The 15,079-nt window shown below is 34.1% G+C and overlaps 1 protein-coding gene across 2 annotated transcripts; it reads left to right on the top strand.

Moving 5' to 3' along the window:
* Positions 1–1,310: 1,310 nt before the first annotated feature.
* LOC112029306 (uncharacterized) lies at positions 1,311–4,904 on the top strand. 2 transcript variants are annotated; one of them, XM_065765574.1, is made up of 5 exons: positions 1,311–1,506; positions 1,909–1,958; positions 2,584–2,661; positions 3,350–3,956; positions 4,165–4,904. In XM_065765574.1, the coding sequence occupies exons 3-5, from the start codon at positions 2,615–2,617 to the stop codon at positions 4,693–4,695; spliced, it is 1,185 nt and encodes a 394-aa protein (XP_065621646.1). In that variant the 5' UTR covers positions 1,311–1,506; positions 1,909–1,958; positions 2,584–2,614; the 3' UTR covers positions 4,696–4,904. The 2 variants fall into 2 exon arrangements, with proteins under 2 accessions (XP_065621646.1, XP_065621645.1); XM_065765573.1 differs by having other exon boundaries at positions 1,311–1,484.
* Positions 4,905–15,079: the final 10,175 nt, after the last annotated feature.

The following is a 15,079-nucleotide window of genomic DNA, read 5'->3' on the forward strand; positions in this document are numbered from 1 at the left end:
CTAAATGCACTCGTTAGCATTTCTTAAAAATAAAAACTAAAAATTGAAAATATTGTAACAAAATAATTTTTAAATATATAAATAGTATCATAAGACCTATTTTTAATACAAATTTTAATTAAAAAAAGAGATTTATAAATTTTATAAACAATGCACGAGACTTACTGTCTAAATGCTGACAGCAAATGTAGACGGCAAACCCATCGCTGACTCTCAACACATGTATGACTATCTAGCAAAAGTGTGTGTTAGGTGTATTGTCTCTCTCCTGACTCCTGAGATGACAATTTTTTAGGCCCCATTTCTTTCTAGATAGAAATTGACGTGGATCTTCTTTTCCAATAAAAAAAAATGTTACCTAGCACCTTCTTGATTGGATTTTATAAAATGAATGAATAGTTGCCAAACAGGCCGCTAATCTCACAAACACACACATATATAGGATGACTTTGATTCAGCTTTTTAAAGTTGGGCTTTTTAAAAAAGTTGAGTTTTTAAAAAGTGCATAATGAAAAAGTGGTTTTCAAAAAGTTGAGTGTTTGGTAAAAACTGTTAAAAAGTGATTTTTCAAAAAGCTGAGTGTTTGACTAGCATTTATAAAAGTGGAGGTTTGAGTTGTAAATTACCAAAAAGGACAAGATATATATATATATATATATATAAGAATTCTTTGTTTTAATTATCTCTCTTCATGCAAGTTATGGACACAACATTTTTACAAAAATTTCACAATAAAGTTTATATGACAAGTTGTTAATGGTAGATAAAAAAATAATAATGTCATTAGTAGGTCCAAATGAGAACCAATAACAACTTACTGTGTAAAATTTATTATGAGAAGTGTTACGTTCACAATATTTTTCACAACAAAATTTATGTGGAAAGTTGTTACTAGTTCTAATTTGAACCCATTACTGAAATTATGTTTTTACTAACTAATATTTACTAATAACAATCTGTTACTTAAAATTTATTGTGAAAATATTGCGGTAGCATTTCTTAATTAGGATTTTTTATTTTTTATATTATTTTTCCTTTCTTCATTTCACTTTCAGCCATAAGTTTCATTTCTTTTTTTCTTTTCTTTTTTTTTTCTTGTATTTTTACCTCCACACACGTGTCCACTATCTCTACCCCCTTCTTTTATTTTCCTTTTCTCCATCATTCATCCTCATTCAGAACGTTCTAGGGAGCTCTATTCCTCCAACTCTCTGTCTCTGTCTCTGTCTCTGTCTCTCTCTCTCTCTCTCTCTCTCTCTCTCTCTCTCTCTCTCTCTCTCTCTCTCTATTTTTTTTTTTTTTTTTTTTTTTGCTTTTATTGTTATGAGATTAATTTTGAAATTGTATTTTTGAGTTTGTATTCTAATAATCTGATTATGCTTGAGTTTAGAGATGTTTGAGAGAAAGATTGTTGTGTTTGTAGTGTTTGTTCTGTAGCAGAACAGCACGGAGAGGACCTTTGTAGCAGCACAGTGGGCAATTTGGTAATTTAACACTGCCTCAACGGTAATATTGATGAAACGCGCATGGAATTTCTGATTATGGACCTCTTGAGCTCCTTTTTGCAAACGCGCGTTTCTTCACAAACTCAAAATGCAACTTTTAACAAAAAGTTGCGTTTTATACTAAGCAAACACATAGTGGGTGCTGGCGTTTTTGAAAAGCCAACTTTTGGGCTCAAAACGCCCAAACAAACGGGCACTAATTCTTTACTTCATATTTCATCCACATGATGACGTGTCAAGTTCAAATTACTTCTTCTTTTTTTTTTTTTTTTTTTTTTACTATGATCATTGGATTAAAATCTTTCATCAATACGTGAAATACGGGGAAATTGTCAGACTAATTTCTCAATTAAATTCCTTTTCACATCCAGTGTAGTAAAGATATATAGTATCTTGTTTGCAGTTATGTAGAGCCAAACATGAGGACTTGCAACAGCGTTATTCTGGATGCACGTAAGTTACTGTGACTGTCTGGTAATGCATAATATTCAGTTTGAATTAGTATAAATGATGCTTTTTTTCCCCTTGTGTCCTTTTCTTTTTTCCAAACAAATTTTTAAGATACTTGGGGTGTTTGGTACATGTTTTCAAACAATTAGTTTCTGCTTTCAAACAATTAGTTTCAGTTTTCAAACAATATTATATGTATTTTCATATTTTTTCACTCACACGTATTTTTATACATATTTTCAAACAATAATTTTCAATTTATAAGTGCATGTACCAAACACCTCTTTAGTTTCAGACTTTTTTCCATATCACCCTGCAATTCACCTCATATGTCTCACAAATTTTTTTTACTTTTTATTTTTTACTTTTTCAACTTTTACTTTTTACTTCTCATAAAGTTTTTTTTAACTTTTTTTAATTAAAGGTTGAGATTGAAAGTTACTTTTTACAACTATCAATCTCAGCTATTAAAAGAAATTGCATCAAATGCAATATCCTAAGTAGTGCACCTGATTTATTCCTTTTTCTTTTCGGTATGTATTTCCACATAATATATTTTTATCTATATTTATATATTCTGCTAGGATGGCTCTTTTTCTTAACGTAAATTTCCTGATTTTTCCCTTAGGGCTTGGTTTGATGAGCTACGGAAGAAGCGAATGGAAGAGTTGAGGCGAGCTCTAGAGCTATCTGAGGACTCAATTGGGTTAGTTATTGAAGACTCTGTCTAATCATATGACCCTGTACACTTTTATATTTGTATTAAGACTAAAATGCTTCCTCCCATTTCCCATCCTCTTCAAAAAAGCATATATTAGCAGTATGATGGCATCCCCTTTTGCTTTTCCTTTTTGGTACTATGTTGGTGGTAGATCTAGTCATTTCAATTCCTAAAACTGTCCCTGATGGAAGGCATAATGCAGCACTTTACGTGGGAACAAGTTAAGATATAGAGTCCTACACGGCTACACCTAAAGCATGGATCTCAACTATATCTTCAAAGGACATGTTCTTTAGTTTAGTGTGAATCATTTGTTTAACCTAAGTAGTTAGTTGAAGAAGATGAAGTTGCTTGAACATGCAAGGAGCGCCAATGAGCTATAACTCAACTGGCATAATAATCGGATGGAGGGTAAGGTCTTTGGTTCAAGACCCATTGGGTGAGTGTGTTAACTTACCAATCAAAAGAAGAACAGGTGCTTGAGCATGTGATTAGTCCAAAATTAGAGGTCAGACCGTCAAAGGAGCATGACAAACCATATAATTATAAATTTCCTATTTGATGTATGTTTAAAAATTTTTATTTGCTTTTCTGTTGGGATTTTTAGCCTGCAGCAAGCTATAGTCTGTGTTCTTGCATTTGTGTAGTGATTTGTATAGGTTGCCTGTTCCAGGTCACTAGAATCAAAGCTTGAATTTCTCAAGGCTGAGAAATGGGATGGCTGTCATGTTGGTTATGGCTCCATCCGGACTGAATCACCTGTTCCTTTTCAAAAATCAGAGGGAGTTGAATCTTCTGGTAAAGAGATATCTAAGGATGGGCTATCTGCTGGTAGTTTCACACAGGAAACCCGTAAAAGTTGGTCGCCTGAATGTCAGATTCCTGGAGTGATGCCAACTGAAGAGGTGGAGACAAAGCCAGAAACTTCAGAGTCTTCTGAGCAGGAGAAAGTGTCAGGTATCAAGAAACTGGTAGAGACTTTATATGGGGGACGAGGAGGGGGTGTGAGAAAGAGGAGGGGAAAGAGAAAGAGAAAATATTGCAGTAGGGATGTCAAGGAAGGTAGTGTTGGGGAAAGTGAATTTTTGGGTTTGGCTGATGTTTTAATTCCCTCCCGGTGTAAAGAAAATTCAATCAGCAACAGTGGTGAGGTTGCTAGATCTTCTGGTACTGATAACAGAAGTTTGAGTAAGGATGGAATTGATGTTCTGATGGAGATTTATAATTCTCTTTTGGAGAATAAAAGTGCAAGTGTCTTCCGTCGACGACTTGATAGCCAGGTATGGACAAATAATTTGATGCTTGATCACCGTCTTACCATCATTCTAGACTGCACCTACAATTTGTTCTAGATTTCTTATCATCTACATCATTGAATCAACTAATCTAAATCTTAATCTTACACATCTATGATCTTCACTTGCAACTAAGAATAAACCATTTGACTCATGCATGGATCTCATATTAGTTATTTATATTCCATAACAGAAGAGGGGAAGATACAAGAAAATGATCCAGCGGCACATGGATTTTGACACAATAAGATCAAGAATTGCTAGCCATTCCATCACATCTGCTTTGGAACTCTTCCGAGATCTACTGCTGCTCAGTAACAATTCATTGGTCTTTTACTCCAAGAACACACGTGAATATAAATCGGCTCTACTCCTCAGAGACCTCATCACCCAAAAATTGAGGCAGCATTCTAGGGATTCTAGCAGCAAGGCTACCACTGCCAACCATTCCATTGAAACCCCAATGCCTAATCGTACTGTCAAACCCCGAAGTGCTCGCCCTGCCAACAACAAGGCGCCAGGAAAAGTAGCTAATACCGGCAATGCTGCTACGAAGACCTCAAGTGGAGGTAAAAGACCAAGTATTGCTGATTTCCCTTCATCATTAGAATACTTGGCTGTGACAAATAAAGGCTTTGGTCGGTCAAGAAAAAGTGGACGTGGAAGTGCTCGTCAAGAACCTGTTGCTCCCATGAAAGGAAGGAAGAGAGTTCAAGCAAGGTAAATATGCTAGTCTTTTTTCGTACCTTTTTTTCCTTTCAAACCCAGTTGTAGTCCCAGGCTCTAGATTCGGCATTTCAGGGCCTTTCGGTGTACAAAATTTTTTCCTTTTTTCTGTTGAATAATATTGTACTGCTAATGTAAGTTGGAAATAAAAAAAGGCTTTGCCTGAGGGTGCCTTTTGCATATCACTTTGATAATGCAAATTTTTAATAGGTGTTGTGGCCCTCTCCACCAATTAAGCTTAGCGAATGAATATAGATAGCTAAATATTGTGGCCACCAGGCTAACCAAAGAAATTGGTAGAAAATCCCAAAAAATAGTATAAAACTTCAAAAAATTAAAAACCATCATTCCTACTTTATTTCTAGCCAAATAGGGCCGGAAATGGCCAAAAAAGAGGAAAAAAAAATTTGTTTGGAGTCCATTCCTACCCAACCCTATTTAGAAAATTCCCAAAAAATTTAATAAAGATTGAAAAAATTAAAAAATATTATTCTGGCTTTATTTCTAGCCAAATTGGGCCGGGAAAAAGAGAAGAAAAATCAATTTCGTTCCGAGTCCGTTCCTACCAGACCCGGTCTAGAAAATTCCCAAAAAATAGTATAAAAATTCAAAAAATTAAAAAAAAAAAAAAAAACATCATTTCGGCTCTATTTCTAGCCAAATTGGCCAGAGAAAGGTAGAGAAAGAGAAGAAGAAAAAATTTCGTTCCGAGTCCATTCTTACCCGACCCAGTCTAGAAAATTCCGAAAAAATAATATAAAAATTCAAAAAAATTGAAAAACATCATTCTTGCTTTACTTCTAGCCAAATTGGCCCAAGAAAGGCTAAGAAAGAGAAAAAGAAAAAATTTTGTCCCGAGTCCGTTCCTACCAGACCTGGTCTAGAAAATTCCCAAAAATAGTATAAAAATTCAAAAAACATCATTCCTGCTTTATTCTAGCCAAACTGGCCAGAGAAAGGTTGAGAAAGAGAAGCAAAATAATTTTCATTTCGAATCCATTCCAACCTGACCCAGTCTAGAAAATTCCCAAAAATAGTATAAAAATTCAAAAAATTAAAAAACATCATTCCTGCTTTATTTCTAGCCAAACTGGCCCAAGAAAAGCTTAGAAAGAGAAGAAGAAAAAATTTCGTTCCGAGTCCGTTCCTACCCAACCTGGTCTAGAAAATTCCCAAAAAATTGTATAAAAATACAAAAAAAAAAATTAAAAAAAATCATTCCGGCTTTATTTCTTGCCAAATCGGGCTGGGAAAGGCTGAGAAAGAGAAGAAAAATCAATTTCGTTCCGAGTCTGTTCCTACCCGACCCGGTCTAGAAAATTCCCAAAAAATAGTATAAAAATTTAAAAAAAAATTAAAAAAAAATCATTCGGGCTTTATTTCAAGCCAAATCGAGCCAAATGGCCAAGAAAGAAAAGAAGAAAAACAAAATGTGTTCCTACCCAACCTTGTCTAGAAAATTCCCAAAAAATTGTATAAAAATTCAAAACAAAAAAAAAAATCATTCCAGCATTATTTCACGCCAAATCGGGTCGAAAAAGGCCAAGAAAGAGAAGAAAAATCAATTTCGTTCCAAGTCCGTTCCTACCCGACCAGGTCAAGAAAATTCCGAAAAAATAGTATAAAAATTCAAAAAATTAAAAAACATCATTCTAGATTTATTTCAAGCCAAATCGGGCCGAGAATAACTGAGAAAGAGAAGAAATTTTTTTTCAGTCCGAGTCCATTCCTACCCGATCCGGTCTAGAATATTCCCAAAAAATAGTATAAAATTAAAAAAGAAATTAAAAAAACATCATTCTAGCTTTATTTCTAGCCAAACCGTGCCGGGAAAGACCGAGAAAGAGAAGAAAAAAAAATTTGTTCCGAGTTCGTACCTACCCAACCCGGTCTAGAAAATACACAAAAAACAGTACAAAAATTCAAAAAAATTAAAAAAACATCATTCCAGATGTATTTCTAGCCAATCCGGGCCTAGAAAGGCCGAGAAAGAGGAAAAAAAAAATTTCATTTCGAGTCCGTTTCTACCCAACCCTATGTAGAAAATTACCAAAAAATTGTATAAAAACTCAAAAAATTAAAAAATATCATTCTAGCTTTATTTTTGGCCAAATCGGGATGGGAAAGGCTGGGAAAGAGAAGAAAAAACAATTTCGTTCCGAGTACGTTCCTACCCGACCCAGTCTTGAAAATTCCCAAAAAATAGTATAAAATTTACAAAATTTAAAAACATCATTCATGCTTTATTTCTAGCCAAACTGGCCCGACATAGGCTGAGAAAGAGAAGAAGAAAAAATTTTGCTTCGAGTCCGTTCCTACCCAACCATATTTAGAAAATTCCCAAAAAATTGTATAAAGAATCAAAAAATTAAAAAAATATCATTTTGGCTTTATTTCTAGCCAAATAAGGCCGGGAAAAAGAGAAGAAAAATCAATTTCGTTCCGAGTATGTTCCTACCTGACCCAGTCTAGAAAATTCCCAAAAAATAGTATAAAAATGCCGAGAAAGAGAAAAAAAAAATTTTTCATTCTGAGTTCGTTCCTACCCAACCCTGTGTAGAAAATTCCCAAAAAATTGTATGAAAATTCAAAAAAAAAAAATCATTTTGGCATTATTTCTAGCCAAATCGGGACGGGAAGGCCGAGAAAGAGAAGAAAAACCAATTTCGTTATGAGTTCGTTCCTACCCAACCCGGTCTAAAAAATTCCCTAAAAATAGTATAAAAATTCAAAAACTTAAAAAACAACATTCCGGCTTTATTTCAAACCAAATTGTGTAGGGAAAGGCTGAGAAAGAGAAGAAAAAAAATTTTCGTTCCGAGTCAGTTCCTACCTGACCTGGTCGAGAAAATTCACAAAAAATAGTATAAAAATTCAAAAAACTAAAAAACATCATTCCAACTTTATTTATAGCCAATCCGGGCCAGAAAAGGGGAAAAAGAGGGAAAAAAATTCATTCCGAGTCCATTCCTACCCAACCCAATGTAGAAAATTACCAAAAAAATTGTATACAGAACTCAAAAAATTAAAAAACATCATTCTGGCTTTATTTCTAGCCAAATTGGGAGGGGAAAGGCCGGGAAAGAGAAGAAAAAATAATTTCGTTCCGAGTACGTTCCTACCCAACTCGGCCTTGAAAATTCCCAAAAAATAGTATAAAATTTAAAAATTTTAAAAACATCATTCCTGCTTTATTTCTAGCCAAACTGGCACGAGATAGGCTGAGAAAGAGAAGAAGAAGAAATTTCGTTTCGAGTCCATTCCTACCCAACCCTGTTTAGAGAATTCCCAAAAAATTGTATAAAGATTCAAAAAATTAAAATATATCATTCTAGCTTTATTTCTAGCCAAATCGGGCCGGGAAAAAGAGAAGAAACATCAATTTCATTTCGAGACTGTTCCTACCCAACCCTTTGTAGAAAATTCCCAAAAAATAGTATAAAAATGCCGAGAAAGAGAAGAAAAAAAAATTTTCATTCCAAATCCATTCCTACCCAACCCTGTCTAGAAAATTCCCAAAAAAAGGTACAAAAATTCAAAAAATTAAAAAACATCATTCCAGCATTATTTCTAGCCAAATCGGGCTGGGAAAGGCCGAGAAGAACAAGAAAAATCAATTTCATTCCAAGTCCATTCCTACCCAACCTAGTCTAGAAAATTCCCAAAAAATAGAATAAAAATTCAAAAAATTAAAAAACATCATTTTGGATTTATTTCAAGCCAAATTGGCACGGGAATAGCTGAGAAGAGAAGAAAAAAATTTTCAGTCCGAGTCCGTTCCTACTCGATCCGGTCTAGAAAATTCCCAAAAAATAGTATAAAAATTAAAAAACATCGTTCTAGCCAACTTGACCGGATCTAGAAAATTCACAAAAAATAGTATAAAAACTCAAAAAGATGAAAAACATCATTCCGGCTTTATTTCTAGCAAATCCGAGCCTAGAAAGGCCAAAAAAGAGGAAAAAAATAGAATTCATCAATACTAACAATCAAAAGGCAGACATATTCACCAAACCACTTGATGGCCAAGGTTTGAAAAATTCACAAACAAAACTCTTTATCGGAGTATGATTGGTAGTCTCCTCCATCTCACAGCTAGCAGGCCAGATATTGCATTCAGTGTCGGAGTCTGTGCAAGATTTCAAGCCGCTCCTAAAGAATCCCATTTAACAGCAGTTAAGCGAATTATTTGCTATGTAAATGGCACATCTGACTATGAGATTTGGTATACAAAGGATTCGAATGAGTGTTTGGTAGGATATTCTGATGCTGACTGGGCAGGGTGCATAGATGATAGAAAAAGTACTTCTAGTGGGTGTTTCTATCTTGGAAACAACTTAGTTTCATGGATGAGCAAAAAGCAAAATTCAGTATCACTGTCAACGGCTGAAGCTGAATACATTGCAGTAGGAAGTTGTTGTGCACAACTGCTATGGATGCGAAAGCTACTGCATGACTATGGCATTTCTCAAGACACCATGTGTGTGTTCTGTGATAATACAAGTGCCATAAACCTGTCAAAGAATCCGGTTCAGCACTCCAAATCAAAGCATATCGAGATCTGTTATCATTTCATTCGGGACTTGGTAGAAGACAAGACAGTGTGTCTAGAATTCATCAATACTAACAATCAAAAGGCAGACATATTCACCAAACCACTTGATGGCCCAAGGTTTGAAAAATTCACAAACAAAACTCTTTATCGGAGTATGATTGGTAGTCTCCTCCATCTCACAGCTAGCAGGCCAGATATTGCATTCAGTGTCGGAGTCTGTGCAAGATTTCAAGCCGCTCCTAAAGAATCCCATTTAACAGCAGTTAAGCGAATTATTCGCTATGTAAATGGCACATCTGACTATGAGATTTGGTATACAAAGGATTCGAATGAGTGTTTGGTAGGATATTCTGATGCTGACTGGGCAGGGTGCATAGATGATAGAAAAAGTACTTCTGGTGGGTGTTTCTATCTTGGAACCAACTTAGTTTCATGGATGAGCAAAAAGCAAAATTCAGTATCACTGTCAACGGCTGAAGCTGAATACATTGCAGTAGGAAGTTGTTGTGCACAACTGCTATGGATGCGAAAGCTACTGCATGACTATGGCATTTCTCAAGACACCATGTGTGTGTTCTGTGATAATACAAGTGCCATAAACCTATCAAAGAATCCGGTTCAGCTCTCCAAATCAAAGCNGAGGAAAAAAATTTTTTGTTCCAAGTCCGTTCCTACCCAACCCTGTGTAGAAAATTAACAAAAAATTGTATAAAAATTTAAAAAAAAAAAAAAAAAAAAAAAAAAACATCATTTTGGCATTATTTCTAACCAAATCGGGACGGGAATGGCTGGGAAAGAGAAGAAAAATCAATTTCGTTCTGAGTACGTTCCTACCCGACCCAGTCTAGAAAATTCCCAAAAAATAGTATAAAATTTTAAAAATTAAAATAAAATTAAATTAAATTAAAAAAAAAAAAAAAAACTTTTCCTGCTTTATTTCTAGCCAAACTGGCCCGAGAAAGGCTGAGAAAGAGAAGAAGAAAAAATTTCGTTCCAAGTCCGTTCCTACCTGACCCGGTCTACAAAATTCCCAAAAATAGTATAAAAATTTTAAAATTAAAAACCATCATTCCAGCTTTATTTCTAGCTAAACAGAGCCGGGAATGGCCAAAAAAGAGCTAAAAAAAAAAAAAAAAAATTTCGTTCCGAGCCCGTTCCTACCCACCCTGTCAAGAAAATTCCCAAAAATTGTATTAAAATTCAAAAAATTAAAAAACATCAATCTACCTTTGTTTCTAGCCAAATTGAGCCGGGAAAGGCCAAGAAAGGGAAGAAAAATCAATTTCATTCCAAGTCCATTCCTACCTGACCCGGTCTAGAAAACTCCCAAAAAATAGTATAAAAATTGAAAAAATTAAAAAACATCATTCCGGCTTGTAGCCAAACCAGCCCGAGAAAGGTGGAGAATGAGAAGAAGAAAAAATTTCGTTCCGAGTCCGTTCCTACCCAACAAGGTCTTGAAAATTCCCAAAAAATAGTATAAAAATTTTAAAATAAAAAAAAAAAAAATCATTCCAGCTTTATTTCTAACCAAATCGAGCCTGAAAAAGTCGGGAAAGAGAAGAAAAAAAAAATCTGAGTCCATTCCTACTCAACCCGGTCTAGAAAATTCCAAAAAATAGTATAAAAATTCAAAAAATTACAAAAAAAAAAAAAAAAAAACATCATTTCTGCTTTATTTCTAGCAAAACTGGCCTGAGAAAGGCTGAGAAAGTGAAGAAGAAAAAAATTTCGTTACGAGTTCGTTCCTACCCGACCCGGTCTTAAAAATTCCCTAAAAATAGTATAAAAATTCAAAAACTTAAAAAACATAATTCTGGCTTTATTTCTAGCCAAATCATGCCGGGAAAGGCTGAGAAAGAGAAGAAGAAAAAAAATTCGTTACAAGTCCGTTCCTACCTGACCCGGTCTAGGAAATTGACAAAAATTAGTATAAGAATTCAAAAAAAAAAAAACTAAAAAACATCATTCCGGCTTTATTTCTAGCCAATACGGCCCAAAAAGGCTGAAAAAGAGAAAAAAAATTGTTCCGAGTCCATTCCTACCCAACCCTGTGTAGAAAATTACCAAAAAATTGTATAAAAACTCAGAAAATTAAAAAACATCATTCTGGTAAAATCGGGATGAGAAAGCCGGGAAAGAGAACAAAAAACAATTTCGTTCCGAGTACGTTCCTACTCGACCCGGTCTTGAAAATTCCCAAAAAATAGAATAAAATTTAAAAAATTTAAAAACATCATTCCTGCTTTATTTCTAGCAAAACTAGCCTGAGATAGGCTGAGAAAGAGAAGAAGAAAAAATTTCGTTTCGAGTTTGTTCCTACACAACCCTGTTTAGAAAATTCCCAAAAATTGTATGAAGGTTCAAAAAATTAAGAAATATCATTCTAGCTTTATTTCTAGCCAAATCGGGTAGGGAAAAAGGGAAGAAAAATCAATTTCGTTTCGAGTCTGCTCCTACCCAACCCGGTCTAGAAAATTCCCAAAAACTAGTATAAAAATACCGAGAAAGAGAAGAAAAAAATTTCGTTCCGAGTTCGTTCCTACCCCACCCTGTTTAGAAAATTCCCAAAAATGAATAAAAATTAAAAAAAAAAAACTAAAAAATATCATTCCGGCATTATTTCAAGCCAAATCAGGCCGGAAAAGGCTGAGAAAGAGAAGAAAAATCAATTTCGTTCCAAGTCCGTTTCTACCCGACCCGGTCTAGAAAATCCCAAAAAATAGGATAAAAATTTAAAAAATTAAAAAACATCAGTCAGATTTATTTCAAGCCAAATCGGCAAGGAATGCTGAGAAGAGAGAAAAAAAAATTAGCCGAGTCCGTTCCTACTCGATCCTCTAGAAAATTACAAAAAATAGTATAAAATTAAAAAATAAAATATAAAAAACATTTCTGTTTTTTCTACAACGCCGGAAACGAGAAAGAAAAAAATTGTTCCATCTCATCCTACCACCGGATCTAGAAAATACACAAAAACATAGTAAAAAATTCAAAAGATTGAAAAACATCATTCCCTTGTATTTGCTAAATCCGAGCCTTAGAAAGGCCGAGAAAGAGGAGAAAAAAAATTTTTTTTCTTCAGTCCGTTCTCTACCCAACCCTAGTGTAGAAAATTACAAAAAAATTGTAAAAAATAAAAAAAAAAAAAAAAAAAAACTATCATTTGCATTATTTTACGCCAAATCGGATGGGAATAGGTCGGAAAGAGAAAGAAAAACAATTTCGTTCCGAGTACTCCTACCCCGACCAGTCTAGAAAATCCCAAAAATATAGTATAAAATTTACAAAATAAATTAAAAATAAAAACTATTCCTGCTTTATTTCTAGCCAAACTGGCCCGGAAAGGCTGAGAAAGAGAAGAAGAAAAAATTGCTTCCAAGTCCGTTCCTACCTAACCGGTCATAGAAAATTCCCAAAAAATTGTATAAAAATTTTAAAAATAAAAAATCATTCATTGCTTTATTTCTAGCCAAACAAGCTGAAGGCCAAAAAAGCTAGAAAAAAAAGAAAAACAATTTCGTTTCCGAGTATTCCTACCTACCCAGCTAGTCAAGAAAAATTCCCAGATTGTATTAAAAATTCAAAAAATTTTTTAAAAAATCAATTTGCCTATATTTCTAGCCAAATCGGGCCGGAAAGGCCGAGAAGAGAAGAAAAATCAATTTCGTTCAAGTTCGTTCCTACCAGACCCGTCTAGAAAATTCCCAAAAAATAGTATAAAAAATCAAAAAATTAAAAAACATCATTTCGCTTTATTTCAACCAAACCTGCCCGAGAAAGGTGGAGAAAGAGAAGAAGAAAAAATTTCAGTTCTAAGTCCAGTTCCTACCCGACCGGTCTTAGAAAATTCCCACAAAAATAGTATAAAAATTCAAAAAATTAAAAAAACATCATTCCATCTTTATTTCTAGCCAATCGGGTAGAAATGTGAGAAAAGAGGAAAAAATTTTTTTCATTCCGAGTCCGATTCCTACCCAACCTGGTCTTGAACATTCCCAAAAATAGTATAAAAATTTTAAAAATTAAAAAACCATCATTGCAGTTTTATTTCTTGCTAAACAGAGCAAAGAATGGCCGAAAAAGAGCGAAAAAAAAAAAAAAAAAAAAAAAAAAAAAAAAAGAATTTCGTTCCAAGTCCATTCCAACCCAACCTTTAAAGAAAATTCCAAAAAATTGTACAAAAATTCAAAAACATCAATCTGCCGTTATTTCAAGCCAAATCGGGACGGGAAAGCCGAGAAAAGAAGAAAAAATCAATTTCGTTCTGAGTCCGTTCCTACCCGACCCGATCTAGAAAGTTCCCAAAAAATAGAATAAAAATTCAAAAAATTAAAAACATCATTCTGGCTATATTTTTTTGAAATTCTCTTATTCGGGTCGGGTAAAAACGCTTAGATCGAAAACTTTTTTTCTCCCTTTCCCGCCTGCTCCGACCCGAATTTGGCTTAGAAATGAAGCCAGGAATGATGTTTTTCAATTTTTTGATTTTTGTATAATTTTTCATTGGAATTCTCTCAGTTGGGGTGAAAACTGACTCGGAAGAAACTTTTTTCCTTTTTTCCCCTTTCTGCTGTCCCGGACATTTTGGCTATAAATCAATTGGATGATGTTTTTCATGTTTTTGAATTTTTATGCTATTTTTTCGGAATTCTCTAATTGGGGTCAAGTAAAAACCGCTCGGATCGATAACTTTTTTTTTCCCTTTCTCAGCCTGGCCCGAGCCGTTTTTGTAACCCCGGCCCAATTTTATAATTAAACTATATGTTTAAGTGGTTAATTACTATTTTAATCCACTTCTTTTTATAATTAATATAAGAGTATTAATCAGCATATTATTTTATAATATCTTTGAATAAGAATTGTAAAAATCATAAAATATGAATGGTTAATTTATTATGTATATATATATATACTAAGAATGGACAAAGCTATATTAAATCATTAAGTTATGAGATATATATATATATAATATATATTTAGTATGATGCATGGTTGGTGTTGTAAATAGGCATATGATGCATGAGTTATGATAGTAGAAATCCACTCACTTGCAACCAATGAGAATTCAACACATGTAAAGCCAAAGTTTCATGCATCTTGACAAGCCAAAGACCAAGACTTGGTGGCCATGCAATCACCAAGTTCCACCTCATTTTTCCTTGACTTTTCAATGTAATTAGAACATGCAAGCAACTCACTTCCTCTCATTTCCCACGGGTCACACAAATCTGAAGTTTCACCTCACTTTTCTCTCTTTTCTCTTGAGGAAAGTGCTAGGAAGCTTCCTTGAGTCTTCTCTCAAGTCCACGGGTTCACACACTCAAAAGGAAGACAAAAGTCTTCTCCCTTATCTTACTTTCTTGGCTGTCCCAGAGGTCCAGCAGCTCCTTATCTTTTTCTCCTTCCTTTTTCTTTGTTCTTGGTTTTTCTTCTCTCTATTGCTCTTGCACGGCAGCATCTCTCCCTCACTCTCACGCCAAAAATCATAGATATCTCTCTAAGAAGAAATTAAGAGCCTAACACTAGGTTTCATCTTCAAAGTGCGTGGGTAAGTAAATTACCTCATATTTTTGGGTGTTTTGATAGTATAATTGTTTTGTTTATTTCCTTCTTTGTTCTCTGTTCTGATTTTAGAAGATGAACTTATGATTCTGTTTTAGTGACTTGAAAGTTTGATGATATTTGGTCTATTGGATGATTATTTAGGTATTTTAATATGTGTATTATAGGAATAAAAATACCTAAGTGATATGAAGGCCAATTCTATTTGTTGATGATTTTAGAAAGAATATGTACTGAAGCTGTCTCTGTGACAGATTTGAGG

Source organism: Quercus suber, unplaced genomic scaffold (genome assembly GCF_002906115.3).
Source record: "Quercus suber isolate HL8 unplaced genomic scaffold, Cork oak 2.0 scaffold_640, whole genome shotgun sequence".
Classification (NCBI taxonomy): Eukaryota; Viridiplantae; Streptophyta; class Magnoliopsida; order Fagales; family Fagaceae; genus Quercus; species Quercus suber.

What these genes read in the sequence shown, in the direction of transcription:
- LOC112029306 (XM_065765574.1), top strand. Translation starts at nt 2,615, where the DNA reads ATGGAAGAGTTGAGGCGAGCTCTAGAGCTATCTGAGGACTCAATTGG. An exon ending in CTATCTGAGGACTCAATTGG is followed by an intron (nt 2,662 to 3,349) that starts GTTAGTTATTGA and finishes TGCCTGTTCCAG; the next exon opens with GTCACTAGAATCAAAGCTTG. An exon ending in GTCGACGACTTGATAGCCAG is followed by an intron (nt 3,957 to 4,164) that starts GTATGGACAAAT and finishes ATTCCATAACAG; the next exon opens with AAGAGGGGAAGATACAAGAA.